At 44.9% G+C, this 24,686-nt stretch overlaps 1 protein-coding gene across 1 annotated transcript in view; it reads right to left on the bottom strand.

Moving 5' to 3' along the window:
* The window catches only part of IntS9 (integrator complex subunit 9), a 107,841-nt gene that overhangs the window by 63,794 nt on the left and 19,361 nt on the right, over positions 1–24,686 (bottom strand). Inside the window, exon 3 of the mRNA XM_068388085.1 lies at positions 8,584–8,786. Coding sequence (XP_068244186.1) covers positions 8,584–8,786 — 203 coding nt within the window. The remainder of the gene's footprint in view (positions 1–8,583; positions 8,787–24,686) is intronic.

Below are 24,686 nucleotides of genomic sequence, written 5' to 3' on the forward strand. Positions count from 1 at the left end.
ATGATAAATCTAAATCTAGATTAAATTTGAATAAAGTTTAAGAGAAAGGTAGACTGTAGTCAAGGTAAAGTTTATCAGATTCTGAAATGGATTTGCCAGATCTAAAAGTTTTCATTGGATTTTATCTGAATTTCATAAAGTGGTGAAGCCAAGAAAAAAAAAGATTTGGATACAGATTCTTTATAATACTGTAATCTAATCAGACCAATGAACCAAAATTCTCACTTCTCAAAGGACTCGCTTCCTTTTTCTGTTGACTTTGGAAATGGGAGACTAAAATGTTATTTTTATTAATAAAATAAATTTTTGAATATACTTACCCGGTGATCATATAGCTGCAACTCTGTTGCTCGACAGAAAAACCTACGGTCAAAATACGCCAGCGATCGCTATGCAGGTGGGGGTGTACATCAACAGCGCCATCTGTCGAGCAGGTACTTAGTACTCCAAGTAAACAAAGAACCAATTTTCTCCTCGGTCCACTGGGTCTCTATTGGGGAGGAAGGGAGGGTCCTTTAATATATGATCACCGGGTAAGTATATTCAAAAATTTATTTTATTAATAAAAATAACATTTTTCAATATTAAACTTAGCCGGTGATCATATAGCTGATTCACACCCAGGGGGGTGGGTAGAGACCAGCATTACATGTTTACATTATTATAAGCTAAGTATTTTGTATTTCATTTTAGCAGTTATTCAAAATAACAAACATAAAATAAATAAGTACCTGGTAAGGAAGTCGACTTGAACAATTACTCTGCCTTTTTAAGTACATCTTCCTTACGGAGCCTCGCGATCCTCTTAGGATGCTGAGCGACCCCTAGGATCTGAAGTATCAAGGGTTGCAACCCATACAACAGGACCTCATCAAAACCTCTAATCTAGGCGCTTCTCAAGAAATGACTTTGACCACCCGCCAAATCAAGTAGGATGCGAAAGGCTTCTTAGCCTTCCGGACAACCCAAAAACAATAATAAAACATTTCAAGAGAAAGATTAAAAAGGTTATGGAATTAGGGAATTGTAGTGGTTGAGCTCTCACCCACTACTGCACTCGTTGCTACGAATGGTCCCAGAGTGTAGCAGTTCTCGTAAAGAGACTGGACATTCTTAAGATAAAAAGACGCGAACACTGATTTGCTTTTCCAATAGGTTGCGTCGATTATACTTTGCAGAGATCTATTTTGTTTAAAGGCCACGGAAGTTGCGACAGCTCTAACTTCGTGTGTCCTTACCTTCAGCAAAGCTTGGTCTTCCTCATTCAGATGGGAATGAGCTTCTCGTATTAACAGTCTGATAAAATAGGATAAAGCATTCTTTGACATAGGCAAAGATGGATTCTTAACTGAACACCATAAAGCTTTAGACGGGCCTCGTAAAGGTTTTTAAATAGAACTTAAGAGCTCTTACAGGACATAAGACTCTTTCTAGTTCATTTCCAACCATACGATAAGTTTGGAATATCGAACGATATTGGTCAAGGCCGAGAAGGCAGCTCGTGTTTGGCTAGACAACCAAGTTGTAGAACATGTAGCCGTTTCGGATGAGAATCCGATGTTCTTGCTGAAGGCATGAATCTCACTGACTCTTTTAGCTGTGGCTAAGCATATCAGGAAAAGAGTCTTAAAGGTGAGATCTTTTAGGGAGGCTGATTGTAGCGGTTCGAACCTGTCTGACATAAGGAATCTTAGTACCACGTCTAAATTCCAACCAGGTGTAACCAAACGACGCTCCTTCGTGGTCTCAAAAGACTTAAGGAGGTCCTGTAGATCTTTATTGTTGGAAAGATCTAAGCCTCTGTGACGGAAGACTGATGCCAACATGCTTCTGTAACCCTTGATAGTGGGAGCTGAAAGAGATCGTTCTTTCCTCAGATATAAGAGAAAGTCAGCTATTTGAGTTACAGAGGTACTGGTCGAGGATACGGATACTGACTTGCACCAGTCTCGGAAGATTTCCCACTTCGATTGGTAGACTCTAAGGGTGGATGTTCTCCTTGCTCTAGCAATCGCTCTGGTTGCCTCCTTCGAAAAGCCTCTAGCTCTCGAGAGTCTTTCGATAGTCTGAAGGCAGTCAGACGAAGAGCTTGGAGGCCTTGGTGTACCTTCTTTACGCGTGGCTGACGTAGAAGGTCCACCCTTAGGGGAAGTGTTCTGGGAACGTCTACTAGCCATCGAAGTACCTCGGTGAGCCATTCTCTCGCGGGCCAGAGGGAAGCAACTAGCGTCAACCTTGTCCCTTCGTGAGAGGCGAACTTCTGCAGTACCTTGTTGACAATCTTGAACGGAGGGAATGCATATAGATCTAGATGTGACCAATCTAGTAGAAAGGCATCTATATGAACTGCTGCTGGGTCCGGGATTGGTGAGCAAAATATTGGGAGCCTCTTGGTCATCGAGGTTGCGATGAGATCTATGGTTGGCTGGCCCCAGGTGGCCCAAAGTCTCTTGCATACATCCTTGTGGAGGGTCCATTCTGTTGGAATTATTTGTCCCTTCCGACTGAGACAATCTGCCATGACATTCAAGTTGCCTTGGATGAACCTCGTTACTAGTGATATGTCTAGACCTTTTGACCAGATGAGGAGGTCCCTTGCGATCTCGTACCATGTCAGAGAGTAGGTCCCTCCTTGCTTGGAGATGTACGCCAAAGCCGTGGTGTTGTCCGAGTTCACCTCCGCCACTTTGCCTTGAAGGAGAGACCTGAAGCTTTTCCAGGTCAGACGTACTGCCAGTAGCTCCTTGCAGTTGAAATGCATTGTCCTTTGACTCGAGTTCCATAATCCCGAGCATTCCCTACCGTCTAATGTCGCACCCCAGCCTACGTCCGATGCGTCCGAGAAGAGAACGTGGTTGGGAGTCTGAACAGTCAGGGGAAGACCCTCTCTAAGGTTGATATAGTCCTTTCACCAAGTCAGACCAGACTTTATCTTTCCGGAAACCGGGATCGAGACCGCTTCTAGCGTCTTGTCCTTTTTCCAGTGAAAAGCTAGATGGTATAGAAGAGGACGGAGGTGTAGTCTTCCTAGTGACACAAATTGATCCACGGATGACAGTGTCCCTACCAGACTCATCCACAGCCTGACTGGGCAGCGTTCCTTCTTCAGCATCTTCTGGATGGATAGCAGGGCTGGGGGTTGATCGTCTTGTTCAGCAACGTCCTCATCAGAGGGTTCCTCATCCGAAACTGATGAGGAAACGGCAACGGAGTGGGCAACGTCTGACTCGCTGAATCCGGTCGCACTGGTGGATGCGTGACGGAGCCGGACGCAATATCATGGCACTGCTGCACAGTCTGTGAACTGTCAACAACCATGGGTGCGCGAGGAAGTACAGCGTCAACCCGAAACTGTCTAGACTGTCTGGGTTGTGCAGTCAACACCCTACCGGGTTGCTGAGGTTGACGCACTGCGTCACAACAAGTCACCTCTGCTGGTTGTTGAACGTCTTCCTAGTGACACACTGAACGTCAACAACCACCTCCGAGCGTCGCTTAACGTCAACGTGCGACTGGCAACCCACACTGGGTCGCATCGGTGGAGGAACCACCTCAACTGGCAGACGCGAGTAGGTTACCTCAGCGTCAACAGGGCGCACAACCGACCGGTTGGAAGGTTGTTGGCCAGAAGGAGGAACCACCTCAACTGGCAGACGCGAGTAGGTTACCTCAGCGTCAACAGGGCGCACAACCAACCGGTTGGAAGGTTGTTGGCCAGAAGGTTCTTCTCCGCATTTAAGTCCTCTATCAAGGACACAAGCTTGGACTGCATGTCTTGCAGCAAAGCCCATTTAGGGTCTACGGGAGCAGGTGTGGCAACAGACGGGGTTAGCGACTGAGGCGGAACCATATACCATCCCTGGAAGCCTTGTTATGTGTGACATAATAGTACAGCAAAACTTCAAAGGCTCGACAAAAGTTGAGAAGTTGACCTGTAAACAACTTGGAGCGTCTCCTGGCTAGGCGCCAGGGCGAGTCTACCAGAATTGAGAAGTCTATCTGGGCAGAGGCATGAACTCCCAAGCCGAGAACTTCTCTCGTGTCCTATCAGACTCTCGCTCTATAAGCCAATTTAAAAGAAGGGAAATCAAAGGCTGTATCCCTAAAACTCCTCCTGGTGCAAAAACCAGTCGCCTAGCCAACGTAACGCTCTCTAGGAGAGCGAGAGAGCACTAGCTTAACAACAACGGCTTCGAAGTAGCTAGGCCTAGTGTAAGTTCTGACGTTTAGGCGAACGAGGAGCAGCAGTTACAAGATCTGGACGAAGATCCTTAAAAAATCATCATGATTTAATTAAAGTCCATAGGAGGCTAAGCAGCTTAAGGCTCCTCTCCAAATGACAGAGTCCTCAAAGGAATATCAGTAGGAGGGAGAACAGCACTTTCTCATCTACAGGAACCTTGTCCGATAAAAGCTAGGTTATCTTAGTGAGTCTCTCACTGGTGCATTAGTAGCAGACCAGAAGGCAACGTCATGTAACTGCTTGACAGTCTGTGAACTGTCAACAACTGAACTGTCAACCACAACAGGTGCGTGAGGACATACAGCACTGGTGCATTAGTAGCAGACCAGAAGGCAACGTCATGTAACTGCTTGACAGTCTGTGAACTGTGTAACTGCTTGACAGTCTGTGAACTGTCAACAACTGAACTGTCAACCACAACAGGTGCGTGAGGACATACAGTGTTCACTCGAGACTGCTTTGACTGTCTATACTGAGCAGTCAAAACAACTCTAGAATGCGGAGGTTGACGCACCGCGTCAAAACAAAACAACTTAGACTGTTGTTGTACCTCGCGAACGTCAACGGAAGGTTCCGTGCGTTACTGAACGTCAACATGCGGCTGGCAGGGTACACTGGAACGCATGGGTGGCGGGACTCTCTCAGCTGGAGTGCGGCAGAAGGTTGCCTCAGCGTCCACAGGACGCACAACCGTGTTGGTTGTAGGCTAGAGGTTGGTGCAGTGTCAACCTTCTCCGCACGAAAGTCCCGCATCAATGACGTTAACTGAGACTGCATGGTCTGCAGCACAGACCACTTAGGGTCTACAGGAGCAGGTGCGGCAACAGACGGTGTGACTGCCTGATGCGGTACCGCTTTGCCTCTCTTAGGAGGTGAGCAGTCGTCGGAAGACTGCAGCGAGTCCGAACTGACCCAGTGGCTACAACTGGGCCGTTGGACTTGCGCGGAAGGGACCGACTTGCGCTTAATAAGCTGCGAGACCTTGGTCCATGGTTTCTTACGAGAAACCTCTTCCACAGACGAGAAATAAATGGGCTCTCTCGTCTTTGTGTGGGTGGGGCGATCTTGGGTAGATATGCCCGAAACCACGGAGGGAAACGTCTGTTCGTTGATCAAGGCCTGTGGAACCCATAAGTCGTTCGACATTACTTCTCCCCTGGGCTTGGGAGCTTGCAAGACGTCCCGGACTAGGTGAACGACAGGCACGAACAGACGAACCCTCGGACGCAACACTGTAACACTTTGCGCATATCACTTTATCACTTCGATTTTCTGTTTTGCACTTATTACACTGAAATCGAAACTTTTACTGATTTCTACCTGAAACACGCAATTCTACCCTTCATTAAAAGGTAGTAATTGCGAAATCAGTCGTATAATGCAGCTATTAATACTAGCAAAAAACAGAAAACATATATAAAGATAAAAAATTCAGTGGCTGGGAAAGAGACTAAACACTCGTTCAAATAAACTACGTTTACAATCTCTCACCGCACATAGCCTGGGGACAAGAATAAAACCCTAGAAACGTTTTACCTTCTTCCCCGTACAGCGACTAGGGAGGAGAGTAACACGAGAACAACGTTACCCGCTTGAACGGAACGTTTTCTCTCCTCTCTCTCCCTCCGTCTCTATCTCTCTCTCTCTTTCTCTCTTGATTTCGCACCTAAGAGAAGAGCCCAATTATATTTCGTCAAAAAAAACATGTTATTTGACTAAAGGAAAAAACTGAAAGGTTTTTCAATTAAAAAGTTCCTTTAAAATAGAATTTAAAACATTTAAGCTAAGAAAGAATGAACAAAACGTCAGAATCGATTTACTCTAACTGCAAAGTGAAACCGTGATACACTCTCTCTCTATCGTAACGATAGAGCGCATGTTGAACGTCCTGAACGTCAACAACTGCGTAGTCTAAACGTTAGTTCATCTTTGAAAACAGTACGAAGACTATCAAAGAAATTCTTTCATAAAACATTAAATTTAAAAAATTTTAAATTCTTTAAATACGATATAACGGGCTCACGTTGATTAACTTCGGTTCCAAGTTAGGACCGCCTACTATCAGGAAAGGTCGCATATAAACAAAACATAAAAATTTATTTTTATATGTTTATAATAAATGGAAAGTTAATCGAAGAGGCCTAATAATGGCGGAGAGATATAAAATATATAGATCTATAACGTGTTAAGCAAAATTACTAAAAACCTAAACACACTTCCGTCTAAGGGAAGGGTCGGCCATTTAAAAGTGAAAGAGAGTCCATACTCTCTTTGTCACCATAATTAAATCTATCCAAAACGAGTTCAAGTTTTGAGATGAAGATAAAACCCCTGCATAGCGAAAGCTCAAAACTAGAATAGTGTACTTCACCAAATAGTTGTGAAAACAAATCCAGTTAGTAACAGCGTATTAGTAGGTCTTGCCGGTAGCCCGACAGAGAGAAAATTGGTTCTTTGTTTACTTGGAGTACTAAGTACCTGCTCGACAGATGGCGCTGTTGATGTACACCCCCACCTGCATAGCGATCGCTGGCGTATTTTGACCGTAGGTTTTTCTGTCGAGCAACAGAGTTGCAGCTATATGATCACCGGCTAAGTTTAATATTGAAAAACTGAAAATACAGTACATCATAAACCGGTAAGTTTGGCTATAGATCTTGATTTTTACCTTGATTGGCATTTTCTTACCTCCCTCCACTTTCCCAATGCTGCTTTTATCCCATTCTTAACTTCAGTCTCACATCCTCCCTCCTTGTTTATAGTAGATCCTGTTTTATAACTGCTCCTCGACTGCTTCCTTACTGCTCACCATAGCTTCAGTCTTATCCACATTTACCCTCAAGCCACCCCTTTCCAAAGTCTCTTGCCACTCTACCACCCTTCTCAGTAATTCTTCCTCATTTTCAGCAGTAATCACCAGATCATCTGTATATAGCAACTCCCACAACTCTTCATTTCTGATCCCTTCACTTAACCCTTTTACCCCCAAAGGACGTACCGGTACGTTTCACAAAACTCATCCTTTTACCGCCATGGACGTATTGGTACATCCTTGCAAAAAAATGCTATAAATTTTTTTTTTTCATATTTTTGATAATTTTTTGAGAAAATTCAGGCATTTTCCAAGAGAATGAGACCAGCCTGACCTCTCTATGACAAAAATTAAGTCTGTTAGAGTAATTTAAAAAAAATATACTGCAAAATGTGCTGAGAAAAAAATAACCCCCTGGGGGTTAAGGGTTGGAAATTTCCAAATAGCCTGGGGGTAAAAGGGTTAACAAATTCAAGACCAACCCAAATAAAAATGGGCTTAATGCTGCCCCCTGGTGTAATCCAACACTAACTTCAAAGGTTTCTGTTTCTCCAACAGCTGTTACTACTTTTGTCGTTGTTCTTTTGTATATCATCTTTACCAATCTAACCAACTTCTCCATGATTTCCCTCTTCCTCAAGCACAAAACATCACTTCTCTTGGTATTCTATCATAAGCCTTCTCTTCCTCAAGCACAAAACATCTCTTCCTCAAGCACAAAACATCACTTCTCTTGGTATTCTATCATAAGCCTTCTCTAAATATACAAAAGCACCGAAGAGCTTCTGGTTTCCCTCTAATCTTTTCCTGTAACTGTCTTACTATAAATATTTAATTCACAGTCCCTCTCCCCCTCGTGAATCCATACTGCTGTTTCCAAATCTTTACAATCTCTCAACTAGTGCCCTCTCTAAAACTTTCAAACCATACTCTGTTAGTTTCATTCCCCTGTAGTTACCACATTCCATGATATCACCTTTCTGCTTAAATATAGATAACATTAGGCTCTCCTCCCAGTTTAGGCATTATTTCCTCTTCCCATATTGCTCTCAATAAATTCAGCATACATTCTTCCCCACCTGTAGCTAGTATCTTGACCATTTCAATTTGAAACTCTGATAAACCTGGTGCTTTACCATTCTTCATCCTAAGAATCCCTAGTACCAATTGATTACCGGTGTCATTTTGGAAAATTCATTCATTACCTACAAGTTTCAACAAAATGCAACTCTAAATTTGACAAAAACATGTAAAAGAATGCAACCACATGGACTACAGTATACTGTAACTATAAAGCATTTGGTGCTGTAACATCATTAAAGACAGCATATGGGTATATTTAACGTCATCCACAATGTAAAAAACTTGGTAAAATTACCGTTACTACATGGGATGCAATACAAACAGATATTCTACAAAACACAGTAAGCAAACGATCACCGAAGGTGATGAGACATTAAAAAGATATTGATGTACTTATTGATATACTGCACTATACAGAAAGGACAAACAACACGTACAGCCATACCTTCCAATTTGCATTGTTGGTTCTGTCATGAGCACAACTCCTTTGAAACCAGTACCATTGGTGATGAAGGGTAATGCTAACATACTGTGGTAGTTGGAGACCAAAATAGCATCCACTTCGGAAAAGTCAACAAGGCCAGACGCAGGTGGGCCAAACTCTGGTGGTGAATCCACAAATACTCTGTTCATACATTCTCTTAGTTCCTGAAATAAAAATTCATCTATTTACTGGGATCATTTAAATGAATGAAAATTAGTATTAAGTGGATATATCCAAGGACTTAATTTTAATAAAATCCATTTCTCTTTTAGTAATTTGTATTTTTCCTAACTAGAAGTCTTTCAGGAAATCTGGAAACGCAGCTGTTAAAATTTATAACGCAGTGTGGGTAGCTGGGGAAGCCCTGCCTCCCAGCCGGCTCACTGAAAAGCCACTTTGACCTAGAACTTGTGGAATGGATAAGATAGGAAGTGTAACTTACAGGAATCATGTTTGATAAGTTTCTACAAGGATACAAACCTTTGATCTTTAATAAGAGACTAATCCTAAGAAAGGAGGATTTTATATAACCAAACTGGCTGGTTTAAATCCCCAGTATATCTAAGCACTTACTCCTATGAGGCATAAGAGTGCTGGCTCTAATTCACTTCCTATCAACTGAGTTCAGGAGATAAAGGTTAAAGGTGTCTGGTTTCAGTTCCAGTTTCCTTAGAATAGATACTCACCAGAACATCAGCCGGGCAAGCCCAATCCCGCCCCCGTGTTGCCCAATCATGGCAGTGGCCTGTCCAGTAAACATTTTAAGCTCATGGTTCCGGGTGGGGATTCATCTGTTTCCTTGCGAATGCTACGCAAACACGTTACCACTGTACTAGTCAGGAGGCTAAGTTACCATCATAGACAAGTGATAATGTAAGAAACTAATAGGATATGTTGTCTGTTATATAACTGTAAAATGATGGGTTCACATTAATATCCATTCTCACCCTTATCATGAGGATGGGGAAATGAGCACTGCTATCTTAATATTAAGAGAATAGTTACTCAGTATGATGTCTTCCCAGCACCAAAGTCCATTCCAGCGACTAAACGGTCAAACCGCTCCTCCCTAAAGAAGGGGAAGATGGAAAAAAGGCCAAACATTCTAACTCTCATGCTAGATTGACATTGTAACCTTTATCTTACACAAGATGGTTCTTGTCCAGTGAGAGAGCTAAGTATGCTACAACAGTAACTATCAGGACACTGTTACAAATTTTATCGGCCGAGTTTCCAGCTTCCCTGATATCAAATTCCTATTAACCCTTTTACCCCCAGGCTATTTGGAAATTTCCAACCCTTAACCCCCAAGGGTTATTTTTTATTCAAGCACATTTTGCAGTATATATTTTTCAAATTGCTCTAACAGCCTTAATTTTTGTCATAGAGAGGTCAGGTTGGTCTCATTCTCTTGGAAATTCCTGAATTTTCTCAAAAAATTATCCAAAAAAAAAAAAAATTGTAAATAGCATTTTTTTGCAGGGACGTACCGTTACGTCCATGGAGGTAAAGGGATGTGTTTTGCGAAACGTACCAGTACGTCCTTTGGGGGTGAAAGGGTTAAAAGACGAAGGTTTGTATTCATGTAGGAACAAACCTTTATTCATTTTGTTGAAATAATTTCAAATCTCATTACTTAGTGTAATGTTAGTGTGACAAGAAAGAAATAGCACTCTCTGGAGATACGGTACCCTTTATTCCACAAAAAAGCTCTAATTCACTTTAACCCTTTTACCACCAGGCTATTTGGAATTTTCCAACCCTTAATCCCCAGGGGTTATTTTTTTTTCAAGCACATTTTGCACTATACTTTTTCTAAATTGCTCTAACAGCCTTAATTTTTGTCCTAGAGAGGTCAGGTTGGTCTCATTCTCTTGGAAAATGCCTGAAGTTTCTCAAAAAATTATCAAAAATATACAAAAAAAAATGTAAATTGCAGTTTTTTGCAAAGATATACCGCTACGTCCATGGGGGTAAAGGGATGTGTTTTGTGAAACGTACCAGTACGTCCTTTGGGGGTAAAAGGGTTAACACACTTAGAAATGCAAGATAAATGAAATTAATCATTATAAGCTCACTAATCCAGCAAAAGGAAATTACTGTCTTACCTTGATCAAATTCTAGATTTAATCATCACTGAATTCAATGTACAGCAAATACAAATCACCTGAGGTATCAAAAAATATACTGTATATCCAATATGTTCCTGGACAGCTATATTCTTTGAAATTAATTACAATATAGTAAGTCCTCTAGAAAAGAACAAGATGCATTCCAAGAGTTGGTAATCAAGTTGAAAGGTTCTTAAGTCCAACATACTTAGCCTAGGTATCCAGCTCATAGTCCCACTCTCTCTACTGCTTGTGAGCTTGCCTACTTAATGTCTGAAGAATTCTTACACCTAACCGTACATAATAGAATACTTTTAAAAATAAGTTAATCGATTTGTATTTGATTTTTCCCTTATTCAAATCTTTTATAATTTACTGTTCACAGGTACTCATCTTTTAAAATTCCTAAGTTCTTATGTAAGAGGATTTATTGCATACTTTAGGTTAGGTTTGTCTGTACATACTGTATACTGTACATACTGTAGAAGACGACCAGAAACGTAATAGGTGACAGTATATTAGAATTTGCCAATTAAATAATATGTCTATGATGTTACAGCAAGCACTACCTAATGCTAGTACAAGGTGGCTGAATAAAAAAAAAACATGAATCACTCTGTCAAGATAAGGAACTTCCAGTCTGCGTACCCCTCTGAGTGAGAGATGATAAACATTTCTATAGGCAACATTCAATTAGTTGACCTACAAATAAATTGTGGTCAAATCAAGAGAAATTGAAATAACATTTTGAGTAACTGGATTTCACAAAATTACTAACAATCAAATTCAGCTTAATGGTAAATAAATAATACATTTATCTTTGCCAAAGACTGATGTGTATCTACCCACATCAATAAAATGTTATTTTCATTAGTAAAATAAATTTTTGAATACACTTACCCGATGATCATGTAGCTGTCAACTCTGTTGCCCGACAGAAATCTACGGTCGGGATACGCCAGCGATCGCTATACAGGTGGGGGTGTACACAACAGCGCCATCTGTGAGCAGGTACTCAAGTACTTCTTGTCAACAAGAACTCAATTTTCTCCTCGGTCCACTGGTTCTCTATGGGGAGGAAGGGCGGGTCCTTAAATTCATGATCATCGGGTAAGTATATTCAAAAATTTATTTTACTAATGAAAATAAAATTTTTCAATATTAATCTTACCCGATGATCATGTAGCTGATTCACACCCAGGGTGGTGGGTGGAGACCAGCATACATGTTAACAAAGAAGCTAAGTATCCCGTATTTCATTTTATTAGTTATTCAAAAATAACATAAAATAAATAAGTACCTGGTAAGGAAGACGACTTGAACCATTACTCTGCCTTTATTAAGTACGTCTTCCTTACTGAGCGTAGCGGTCCTCTTAGGATGCTGAACGACTCTTAGGTGCTGAAGTATAAAGGCCTGCAACCCATACTAAAGGACCTCATCACAACCTCTAACCTCGGCGCTTCTCAAGAAAGAATTGACCACCCGCCAAATCAATAAGGATGCGGAAGGCTTCTTAGCCGACCGTACAACCCATAAAAAGGGTGTAGCAGTTCTCGTAAAGAGACTGGACATCTTTGAGATAGAATGATGCGAACACTGACTTGCTTCTCCAATAGGTTGCATCCATAACACTCTGCAGAGAACGGTTCTGTTTGAAGGCCACTGAAGTAGCCACAGCTCTCACTTCATGTGTCCTTACCTTCAGCAAAGCAAGGTCTTCTTCCTTCAGATGAGAATGTGCTTCCCTAATCAGAAGCCTGATGTAGTAAGAAACTGAGTTCTTAGACATTGGAAGAGAAGGCTTCTTGATAGCACACCATAAGGCTTCTGATTGTCCTCGTAAAGGTTTTGACCTTTTTAGATAGTACCTAAGAGCTCTAACTGGGCAAAGTACTCTCTCCAGTTCGTTCCCCACCAAGTTGGACAGGCTTGGGATCTCGAACGACTTAGGCCAAGGACGTGAAGGAAGCTCGTTTTTAGCAAAAAACCGAGCTGCAAGGAACATGTAGCCGTTTCAGATGTGAAAACTATGTTCCTGCTGAAGGCGTGGATCTCACTTACTCTTTTAGCTGTTGCCAAGCACACGAGGAAAAGAGTTTTTAATGTGAGGTCCTTAAAAGAGGCTGATTGGAGAGGTTCAAATCTTGATGACATAAGGAACCTTAGGACCACGTCTAGATTCCAGCCTGGAGTGGACAACCGACGTTCCTTTGAGGTCTCAAAAGACCTAAGGAGGTCCTGTAGATCTTTGTTGGTGGAAAGATCCAAGCCTCTGTGGCGGAAAACCGCTGCCAACATACTTCTGTAACCCTTGATCGTAGGAGCTGAAAGGGATCTTACGTTCCTTAGATGTAACAGGAAGTCAGCAATCTGGGTTACAGTGGTACTGGTTGAGGAAACTGCATTGGCCTTGCACCAGCTTCGGAAGACTTCCCATTTAGACTGATAGACTCTGAGAGTGGATGTCCTCCTTGCTCTGGCAATCGCTCTGGCTGCCTCCTTCGAAAAGCCTCTAGCTCTTGAGAGTCTTTCGATAGTCTGAAGGCAGTCAGACGAAGAGCGTGGAGGTTTGGGTGTACCTTCTTTACGTGAGGTTGACGTAGAAGGTCCACTCTTAGAGGAAGAGTCCTGGGAATGTCGACCAGCCATTGCAGTACCTCTGTGAACCATTCTCTCGCGGGCCAGAGGGGAGCAACCAACGTCAGCCGTGTCCCTTTGTGAGAGGCGAACTTCTGAAGTACCCTGTTGACAATCTTGAACGGCGGGAATGCATACAGGTCGAGATGGGACCAATCCAGCAGAAAAGCATCCACGTGAACTGCTGCTGGGTCTGGAATCGGAGAACAATACAACGGGAGCCTCTAGGTCATCGAGGTAGCGAACAGATCTATGGTTGGCTGACCCCACAGGGCCCAAAGTCTGCTGCAAACATTCTTGTGAAGGGTCCACTCTGTGGGGATGACCTGACCCTTCCGGCTGAGGCGATCTGCCATGACATTCATATCGCCCTGAATGAACCTCGTTACCAGCGTGAGCTTTCGATCTTTTGACCAGATGAGGAGGTCCCTTGCGATCTAGAACAACTTCCTCGAATGAGTCCCTCCCTGCTTGGAGATGTAAGCCAAGGCTGTGGTGTTGTCGGAGTTCACCTCCACCACCTTGTTTAGCTGGAGGGACTTGAAGTTTATCAAGGCCAGATGAACCGCCAACAACTCCTTGCAATTGATGTGAAGTGTCCTTTGCTCCTGATTCCATGTTCCCGAGCATTCCTGTCCGTCCAATGTCGCACCCCAGCCCGTGTCTGATGCGTCCGAGAAGAGACGGCGGTCGGGGTTCTGAACAGCCAAAGGTAGACCTTCCTTGAGAAGAAAGCTGTTCTTCCACCACGTTAGAGTAGACCTCATCTCTTCGGAAACAGGAACTGTGACCGTCTCTAGCGTCATGTCCTTTATCCAGTGAGCAGCTAGATGATACTGAAGGGGACGGAGGTGGAGTCTCCCTAACTCGATGAACAGGGCCAGCGATGAAAGTGTCCCTGTTAGACTCATCCACTGCCTGACTGAGCATCGGTTCCTTCTCAGCATGCTCTGGATGCATTCTAGGGCTTGGTTGATCCTTGGGGCCGACGGAAAAGCCCGAAAAGCTCGACTCTGAATCTCCATACCCAGGTAGACAATGGTCTGGGATGGGACGAGCTGGGACTTCTCTAAATTGACCAGGAGGCCCAGTTCCTTGGTCAGATCCATAGTCCATCTGAGATTCTCCAGACAGCGACGACTTGTGGGAGCTCTTAAAAGCCAGTCGTCTGACGGAGCCGGACACAAGATCATGGTACTGCTGCACAGTCTGTGAACTGTCAACCATGGGGAAGCGAGGAAGTACAGCGACAACCCGAAACTGTCTAGACTGTCTGGGTAGTACAGACAACTCCTTATCGGGTTGCTGAGGTTGCCGCACTGCGTCACAACAAGTCACCTCTGCTGGTTGTTGAACGTCTTCCCAGTGACACACTGACTCCGTAAAAAAAATCCTCTATCAAGGACTAAGCTTGGACTGCATGTCTTGCAACAAAGCTCAAGGTCTATGGGAGCAGGTGTGGCAACAGACGGGGTTAGCGACTGAAGCGGAACCATTTACCCTCCCTGGAAGCATGTTATGCTTAAATAAAAGTCCATAGGAGGCTAAGCAGCTTAAGGCTCCTCTCCAAATGACAGAGTCCTCAAGGGAATATCAGAAGGAGGGAGAACAGCACTTTCTCATCTACAGGAACCATATCCGAGAAAAGCTAAGTTCTCTCAGTGAGGGTTTCACTGGTGCAAAAGCAGCAGACCAGAAGGCAACGTTATGAAACTGCTTGACAGTCTGTGAACTGTCAAAAACTGAACTGTCAACCACAACAGGAGCGTGAGGACATACAGCACTGGTGTATAAGTAGCAGACCAGAAGGCAACGTCATGTAACTGCATGACAGTTTGTGAGTTGGCAACAACCAAAGTTGTGTGGGGAAGCCTCAACTCCTGCCTGACTAGTTTGCTGCGGGCGAGTGGCGGTAACCACAGTGTGTTGCGGAGGCTGACACACCGTGTCAAAACACGGCAGCTTGTGGTAGCTCACGCACGGCAACGGAGTGCTCTGTGTGTGGGAGTCATCATACATCTGGCAGGGTTGACTGTGCATGGGTGGAGGAGCTCTTACAACAAAAGTGTGAGAGCAGGAAGCCATGCCGGGCGCACAACCGTGGGAGGTGTAGGCCCACGGGTGCATCGTCAACCTTCTCCGCAGTCGGAGTGTGGGAGCTGGCAACAACAAAAGCAGAGTGCTGGTGCGTGGGAGGGGCTGCGGTGGGTTGAGGAGCATGCGGTATGGTATGCAGAGCATGCTGTAAGGTATGCAGAGCATGCTGTAAGGTATGCAGAGCATGCTGTAAGGAATGCAGAGCATGCTGTAAGGTATGCAGAGCATGCTGTAAGGTATGCAGAGCATGCTGTAAGGTATGCAGAGCATGCTGTAAGGTATGCAGAGCATGCTGCATGGGCTGCAGAGAAAGCCGCATAGTGCTGGAACCCGGCAGCTCTACAGAACCTTCCCACTGCTGATGCGGTAGCTCACGCATGTTAGCAGATGGTGCAGCAAGAACATGCGTCTGGCAGGGTGGACTGCGCATCGGTGGTGGAGCTCTCACAGGTGGAGGGTGGGAGCAGGCAGCCGCAGTATCTGCTGAGCACACAACCTCGGCGGGTTGTAGGTTAACAGGCTGCATTGTCAACCTTCCAGCATGATACTCCTGCATGAAGGAGCAAGCTGAGACTGTATAGTCTGCAGCATGGACCACTAGGGTCTATGAAAGACAACAACAAACGGAGCTACTGTCCGTTGTGACTGAGGGTCTAAAACAGCTGGTGCGGCAACAGACGGAGTTACTGCCTGTTGCGGTACCACCTAGCCTCTCTTAGGAGGTGTGCAGTTGTCGTACTGCAGCGAGTCCGAACTGACCCAGTGGCTACACCTAGGCCGTTGGACTTGCGCGGAAGGGACCGACTTGCACTTAAAAGCTGCAAGATTTGGTCCATGGTTTCTGCGAGAAACCTCTTCCGCAGACGAGGAATAAATGGGCTCTCTCGTCTTTGTGTGGGTGGGGTGATCACGTCGGCAACGTGTGTAGATACACCCGAAACCACAGAGGGAAACGTCTGTTCGTCGATCAAGGCCTGAGGAACCCATAAGTCCTTCGACATTACTTCTCCCCTGGGCTTGGGAGCTTGTAAGAGGTATCGGACTAGGTGAACAACTGGCACGAACAGACGAACCCTCGAACGCAACACTGTAACACTTTGCGCATATCACTTTATCACTTTTGATTTTCTGTTTGCACTTATTTCACTGAACTCGAAACTTTAAGTGGTTTGTACCTGAAACACGCAATCCTATCCTTCATTAAAAGGTAGTAATTGCGAAAACAGTATTACAATGTAACAGAAAAACATAATGAAAGATAAAGAATTCAGTGGCTGGAAAAGAGACTAAACACTAGATCAAATAAACTACGTTTAAAATCTCTCACCGCATAAAGCCTGGGAACAAGAATAAAACTCTAGAAACGTTTTACCTTCTTCCCCTATATCGACTAGGGAGAAGAGCAAAAAAACGAGAACAACGTTACCCGCTTGAACGAAACGTTTATCCTCCTCTCTCTCCCTCCGTCTCTATCTCTCTCTCTCTCTCTCTTGACTTAGAATCTGAGAGATGAGCCCAATTATATATATCGTTAAAACATATTATTTGTTAAAGGAAAAAAACTGAAAGGTTTCCCAAATAAAAAGTACCTTTATAGAATTAAAACCATTTAAGCTAAGAAAGAATGAACGAAACGCTAGAATCGGTTTACTCTTACTGCAACGTGAAACCGTGAAATACTCTCTCTCTATCGTAACGATAGAGCGCAAGTTGAACGTTCTGAACGTCAACAACTGCGGAGACTAAACAAAACGTTAGTTCAACTTTGAAAACAGTACGAGACTTATCAAAGAAATTCTTTCAAAAACATTAAAATAGCATAATATGTTAACAGGTAAAAACGAAATGACGGGCTCAATGTTAATTAACTTCGGTTCCAAGAAAAGACCGCCTACTATTAGGAAAGGTCGAATATAAACAAATATAAAAATTAATTTTAATAAGTTTATAATAAAAGGAAGTTAATCAAAGAGGCCTATAAAAGGCGGAGAGATATAAAATAAATCTATAACCTTGTTAAGCAAAATTAAGAGAGTCTATACTCTCTTCGACACCAACACTTCCGTCTAAGGGAAGGGTCGGCCATTTAAAAGTGAAAGAGAGTTCATACTCTCTTCGTACCAAAATAAATCAAAAATTAAATCAAATTAATTCCAAAAACTTGCTAAGCTAATGATATAGCTTCCTGAATAGCGAAGGCTAAACTCTAGAGCAAATACATCACCAAATCGTGAGCAATAACTCCAGAATCAACAGCGTATCCATGTAGGTCTAGCCGGAGGCACGACAGAGGAAAAATTGAGGTGGTGTTGACAAGAAGTACTGGAGTACCTGACCACAGATGGCGCTGTGGTGTTCACCCCCACCTGTATAGCGATCGCTGGCGTATCCCGACCGTAGATTTCTGTCGGCAACAGAGTTGACAGCTACATGATTATCGGGTAAGATTAATATTGAAAATAAAATAGCATAAATTCTTAACAGGAAAAACGATATGACGAGCTCAATGTTAATTAACTTCGGTTCCAAGTAAGGACCGCCTACTATTAGGAAAGGTCGCATATAAACAAACATAAAAAAATAATTTTTATAAGTTTATAATAAAAGGAAAGTTAATCGAAGAGGCCTATAAATGGCGGAGAGATATAAAAAAAGAAAGAGAGTCTATACTCTCTTCGACACCAACACTTCCGTCTAAGGGAAGGGTCGGCCATTTAAAAGTGAAAGAGAGTCCATACTCTCTTCGTCACCATAATTAAATCAAATTAATTCCAAAAGCTTGCTAAGCTAATGATAAAGCTTCCTGAATAGCGAAGGCTAAACTCTAGAGCAAATACATCACCAAATCGTGAACAATAACTCCAGAATCAACAGCGTATCCAAGTAGGTCTAGCCGGAGGCACGACAGAGGAAAAATTGAGTTCTTGTTGACAAGAAGTACTTGAGTACCTGCTCACAGATGGCGCTGTTGTGTACACCCCCACCTGTATAGCGATCGCTGGCGTATCCCGACCGTAGATTTCTGTCGGGCAACAGAGTTGACAGCTACATGATCATCGGGTAAGATTAATATTGAAAACCTATATTCAAGTACTAAACCATATTGCCACTGTCAACAAACACAATCATAGGATAATCTTTAACTTATCAATCCACAGTAATTATTCATTCATCAGCTAAAGTTCACAGAGAATAATGTCCAATCCATTCAGATTGTCACCTTTATTTGAAGCTTACAGTGATCATCATATCAATGCCATAGTCAAATCTTACCTATTAAAAGGAAAAAATCCATATGTTAACAAAATCATTTACTCATTAAACACTAACAACTGTTCAATTGTCTCAGAATCCTATAATACAACTATCTAAAATGTTATTTTCATTAGTAAAATAAATTTTTGAATATACTTACCCGGTGATCATATAGCTGTCAGCTCTGCTGCCCGACAGAAAAACCTAAGGACGAAATACGCCAGCGATCGCTATACAGGTGGGGGTGTACATCAACAGCGCCATCTGTCGAGCAGGTACTCAAGTACTCCATGTCAACACAGAACCAATTTTCTCCTCGGCCCACTGGGTCTCTATTGGGGAGGAAGGGTGGGTCCTTTAATTTATGATCACCGGGTAAGTATATTCAAAAATTTATTTTACTAATGAAAATAACATTTTTCAATATTAAACTTACCCGGTGATCATATAGCTGATTCACACCCAGGGGGGTGGGTAGAGACCAGCATATATGTTAACATTAAGAGCTAAGTATTTCGTATTTCATTTTAGCAGTTATTCAAAATAACAAACATAAAATTAATAAGTACCTGGTAAGGAAGTCGACTTGAACAATTACTCTGCCTTTTTTAAGTACGTCTTCCTTACTGAGCCTCGCGATCCTCATAGGATGCTGAGCGACTCCTAGGAGCTGAAGTATGAAGGGTTGCAACCCATACTAAAGGACCTCATCAAAACCTCTAATCTAGGCGCTTCTCAAGAAAGAATTTGACCACCCGCCAAATCAACCAGGATGCGAAAGGCTTCTTAGCCTTCCGGACAACCCAAAAACAACAATAAAAAACATTTCAAGAGAAAGATTAAAAAGGTTATGGGATTAGGGGAATGTAGTGGTTGAGCCCTCACCCACTACTGCACTCGCTGCTACGAATGGTCCCAGGGTGTAGCAGTTCTCGTAAAGAGACTGGACATCTTTAAGGTAAAATGATGCGAACACTGACTTGCTTCTCCAATAGGTTGCATCCATTACACTCTGCAGAGATCTGTTTTGTTTGAAGGCCACTGAAGTTGCGACAGCTCTAAATTCATGTGTCCTTACCTTCAGCAAAGCATGGTCCTCCTCATTCAGATGGGAATGAGCTTCTCGAATCAAAAGTCTGATATAATAAGAAACTGCATTCTTCGATATTGGTAAAGAAGGTTTCTTAATGGCGCACCATAAAGCTTCTGATTGTCCACGTAATGGCTTAGTACGTCTCAAATAGTACTTAAGAGCTCTTACCGGGCATAGTACTCTTTCTTGTTCATTTCCAACCAAATTAGCAAGGCTTGGAATATCGAACGATTTGGGCCAAGGACGAGAAGGAAGTTCGTTTTTGGCTAAAAAACCAAGCTGTAAGGAACATGTAGCCGTTTCAGATGTAAATCCAATGTTCCTGCTGAAGGCGTGTATCTCACTGACTCTTTTAGCTGTTGCTAAGCAGACGAGGAAAAGAGTTTTCAAAGTGAGATCTTTAAAAGAGGCTGATTGAAGTGGTTCGAACCTTGCTGACATAAGGAATCTTAGTACCACGTCTAAGTTCCAACCTGGTGTGGCCAACCGACGCTCCTTCGAGGTCTCAAAAGACTTAAGGAGGTCCTGTAGATCTTTGTTGTTGGAAAGATCTAAGCCTCTGTGACGGAAGACTGCTGCCAACATGCTTCTGTAACCCTTGATCGTGGGAGCTGAAAGGGATCTTTCCTTCCTTAGGTATAAAAGGAAGTCAGCTATCTGAGTTACAGAGGTACTGGTTGAGGATACTGATTTCGACTTGCACCAGCTTCGGAAGACTTCCCACTTCGACTGGTAGACTTTGAGAGTGGATGTCCTCCTAGCTCTAGCAATCGCTCTGGCTGCCTCCTTCGAAAAGCCTCTAGCTCTCGAGAGTCTTTCGATAGTCTGAAGGCAGTCAGACGAAGAGCGTGGAGGCTTGGGTGTACCTTCTTTACATGCGGCTGACGCAGAAGGTCCACTCTTAGAGGAAGTGTTCTGGGAACGTCTACTAGCCATTGCAGTACCTCGGTGAACCATTCTCTCGCGGGCCAGAGGGGAGCAACCAACGTAAACCTTGTCCCTTCGTGAGAGGCGAACTTCTGCAGTACTCTGTTGACAATCTTGAACGGGGGGAACGCATAAAGGTCTAGATGGGACCAATCCAGAAGAAAGGCATCTATGTGAACTGCTGCTGGGTCCGGAATCGGTGAACAATAAATTGGGAGCCTCTTGGTCATCGAGGTTGCGAACAGATCTATGGTAGGCTGACCCCACAAGGCCCATAGTCTGTTGCATACATTCTTGTGAAGGGTCCACTCTGTTGGGATGATTTGACCCTTCCGGCTGAGGCGGTCTGCCATGACATTCATGTCGCCTTGAATGAACCTCGTTACTAGGGATATGTTTCGATCTCTTGACCAGGTGAGGAGGTCCCTTGCGATCTCGTACAACGTCATCGAATGAGTCCCTCCTTGCTTGGAGATGTACGCCAAGGCTGTGGTGTTGTCGGAGTTCACCTCCACCACCTTGCCTAGAAGGAGGGACTTGAAGCTTCTCAAGGCCAGATGAACTGCCAGTAGCTCCTTGCAGTTGATGTGCAACTTGCTTTGATCCGCATTCCACGTGCCTGAGCATTCCCGACCGTCCAATGTCGCACCCCAGCCCGTGTCCGATGCGTCCGAGAAGAGAAGGTGGTCGGGGGTCTGAACAGCCAGTGGCAGACCCTCCCTGAGGAGAATGTTGTTCTTCCACCAAGTCAGTGAAGACTTCATCTTCTCGGAAATAGGAACCGAGACCGCTTCTAGCGTCTTGTCCTTTCTCCAGTGAGCAGCTAAGTGAAATTGAAGGGGGCGGAGGTGGAGTCTCCCTAACGCGATGAACTGGTCCAGTAATGAAAGCGTCCCTATCAGACTCATCCACTGTCTGACTGAACATCGGTCCTTCTTCAGCATGGACTGGATGCATTCTTGGGCTTGACTGATTCTGGGGGCCGACGGAAAAGCCCGAAAAGCTTGACTCTGAATCTCCATTCCTAGGTATACTATAGTTTGGGATGGGACGAGTTGGGACTTTTCTATATTGACCAGGAGACCCAATTCCTTGGTCAGATCCAGAGTCCACTGTAGATTCTCCAGACAGCGACGACTTGACGCAGCTCTTAAAAGCCAGTCGTCCAAAAAGAGGGAGGCTCTGATGTTTGCTAAATGCAGGAATTTGGCAATATTCCTCATCAGTTTGGTAAAAACTAGAGGTGCCGTGCTTAGGCCAAAGCACAGGGCTTGGAACTGGTATACAACCTTCCCGAAAACGAACCTTAGAAAAGGTTGGGAATCTGGGTGGATGGGGACGTGAAAGTAAGCGTCCTTTAGGTCTAACGAGACCATCCAGTCTTCCTTCCTGACCAATGCTAGAACCGACTTTGTCGTCTCCATGGTGAACGTCTGCTTTGTGACAAAGACATTCAGAGCACTGACGTCTAGCACCGGTCTCCACCCTCCTGTCTTCTTCGGCACTAAGAAGAGGCGGTTGTAGAAGCCCGGGGATTGATGGTCCCGGACTATGACTACCGCTCCCTTTTGTAGTAAGAGAGACACCTCTTGCTGTAAAGCTAGTCTCTTGTCCTCCTCTCTGTACCTGGGAGAGAGGTCGATGGGAGTTGTTGCTAGAGGGGGCTTGCGCAAGAATGGAATCTTGTACCCCTCCCTGAGTAACTTCACAGACTGTGCGTCTGCGCCCCTGTTCTCCCAGGCCTGCCAGTAGTTCTTGAGCCTGGCCCCCACTGCTGTCTGAAGAAGGTGGCAGTCAGACTCTGCCTCTAGAGGACTTGGAACCCTTCTTCTTGCTCCCACGTTGACTTCCGGCACGAGCACCTCCTCTGCTGGAGGCTCTGCCACGAAAGGGCGGAATGAACCTTGACGCTGGAGTGTCCATCCTGGGTCTAGGCACGGAGGGCAAAGGGGTGGCTTTGCGTGAGGATGACGCCACCAGGTCATGAGTGTCTTTCTGGATCAAGGAGGCGGCAATCTCCTTGATCAACTCTTCAGGGAAGAGACACTTCGAGAGCGGAGCAAACATAAGCTCCGACTTTTGACATGGGGTGACTCCAGCTGACAAGAAGGAGCAAAGGTGATCCCGCTTCTTGAGGACCCCGGACACGAAAGAAGCCGCAAGCTCACTAGAACCATCCCGGATGGCTTTGTCCATGCAGGACAATGAGCATGGAAGTTTCCTTATCAGAAGGGGAGGTCTTCCTGCTCAACGCTCCCAAACACCAGTCCAAGAAGTTAAAGACTTCGAATGCACGGAAAACTCCCTTCATAAGATGGTCCATATCCGAAGGAGTCCAGCAAATCTTGGAGCGTCTCATAGCTAGCCTGCGGGGAGAGTCTACCAGACTTGAGAAGTCGCCCTGGGCAGAGGCAGGAACTCCCAAGCCGAGAACTTCTCCCGTGGCATACCAGACGCTAGATCTGGAAGCAAGCTTGACCGGGGGAAACATGAAGGATGTCTTCCCAAGTTGCTTCTTGGACTGCAACCACTCTCCCAGTACCCTTAAAGCTCTCTTGGACGAGCGAGCGAGTACGAGCTTCGTAAAGGCAGGTGCTGCTGACTGCATGCCTAAAGCGAACTCAGAGGGAGGCGAGCGTGGTGCTGCAGACACAAACTGATCCGGATATAAATCCTTGAACAGCGCAAGCACTTTCCTAAAGTCTAAGGAGGGAGGCGCGGTCTTGGGTTCGTCGATGTCCGAGTGTTGGTCGTCAAGATGTGCAGCTTCGTCATCATCAGAGAGTCCATCGTCTGAATGTTGAGGAGGAAGAGGCAACGGAGTAGGTAACAGCTGGACGGCTGAGTCCGGCAGCACGGGTGCATGCGTGGCTGCACTGGACCCAACGTCATGCCACTGTTGGTCAGTCTGAGAACTGGCAACAACCATAGCTGAGTGGGTGCGCAAAGCGTCTACTCCCGACTGTGGACGGATAGCGGAGACCACCGTGGGTTGCGGAGGCTGACGCACCGCGTCAAAACACGGCAGCTTAACTCCACCCTCCTGTTGTTGTGGTAGCACACGCACGTCAACGGAGGGATCCGTGCGTCTGTGAACGTCAGCATGCGTCTGGCAGGGTCGACTGCGCATGGGTGGAGGAGCTCTCACAGCCGGAGTGTGGGAGCAGGCAGCCTCAGCGTCTGCTGGGCGCACAACCGTGGTAGGTTGTAGGCTAACGGGTGCAGCGTCAACCTTCTCCGCACGATACTCCTGCATAACAGCAGCTAACTGAGTCTGCATAGACTGCAGCAAAGACCACTTAGGGTCTACAACAGCTGGTGCGGCAACAGACGGAGTTACTGCCTGTTGCGGTACCACTTTGCCTCTCTTAGGAGGTGTGCAGTCGTCGGAGGACTGCAGCGAGTCCGAACTGACCCAGTGGCTACACCTGGGCCGTTGGACTTGCTCGGAAGGGACCTTGCGTTTAAGAGGCCGTGAGACCTTGGTCCATCGTTTCTGGCGAGAAACCTCTTCCGCAGACGAGGAATGAACGGGCGCACTCGTCTTCTTGTGGGTGGGACGATCTAGGCAAGATACGTCCGAAACCACGGAGGGAACGTCTGTCCGCTGATTAAAGCCTGTCGAACCCTTTGGTCGTACGACATTGCTTCTCCCCTGGGCTTGGGAGCTTGCAAGAGGTCCCGGACTGGGAGGACGACAGGCACGAACAGACGCACCCTCATGCGTAACACTGACACTTTTCACTGCACTAACACTCACTTCACTTCCCACTGCACTTTTACCTTTCAACTCCCTGACGTCAGCCATGAGTTCATTGCGGTCATTCGCCAATGACTCGACTCTCTCACCTAGAGCCTGGATGGCACGCATCATATCTGCCATCGAAGGTTGATGAGAGCTAGCAGGGGGGTCGGGTGCAACCACTACAGGGGAAGGAATA

Source organism: Palaemon carinicauda, chromosome 15 (assembly GCF_036898095.1).
Source record: "Palaemon carinicauda isolate YSFRI2023 chromosome 15, ASM3689809v2, whole genome shotgun sequence".
Taxonomy (NCBI): domain Eukaryota; kingdom Metazoa; phylum Arthropoda; class Malacostraca; order Decapoda; family Palaemonidae; genus Palaemon; species Palaemon carinicauda.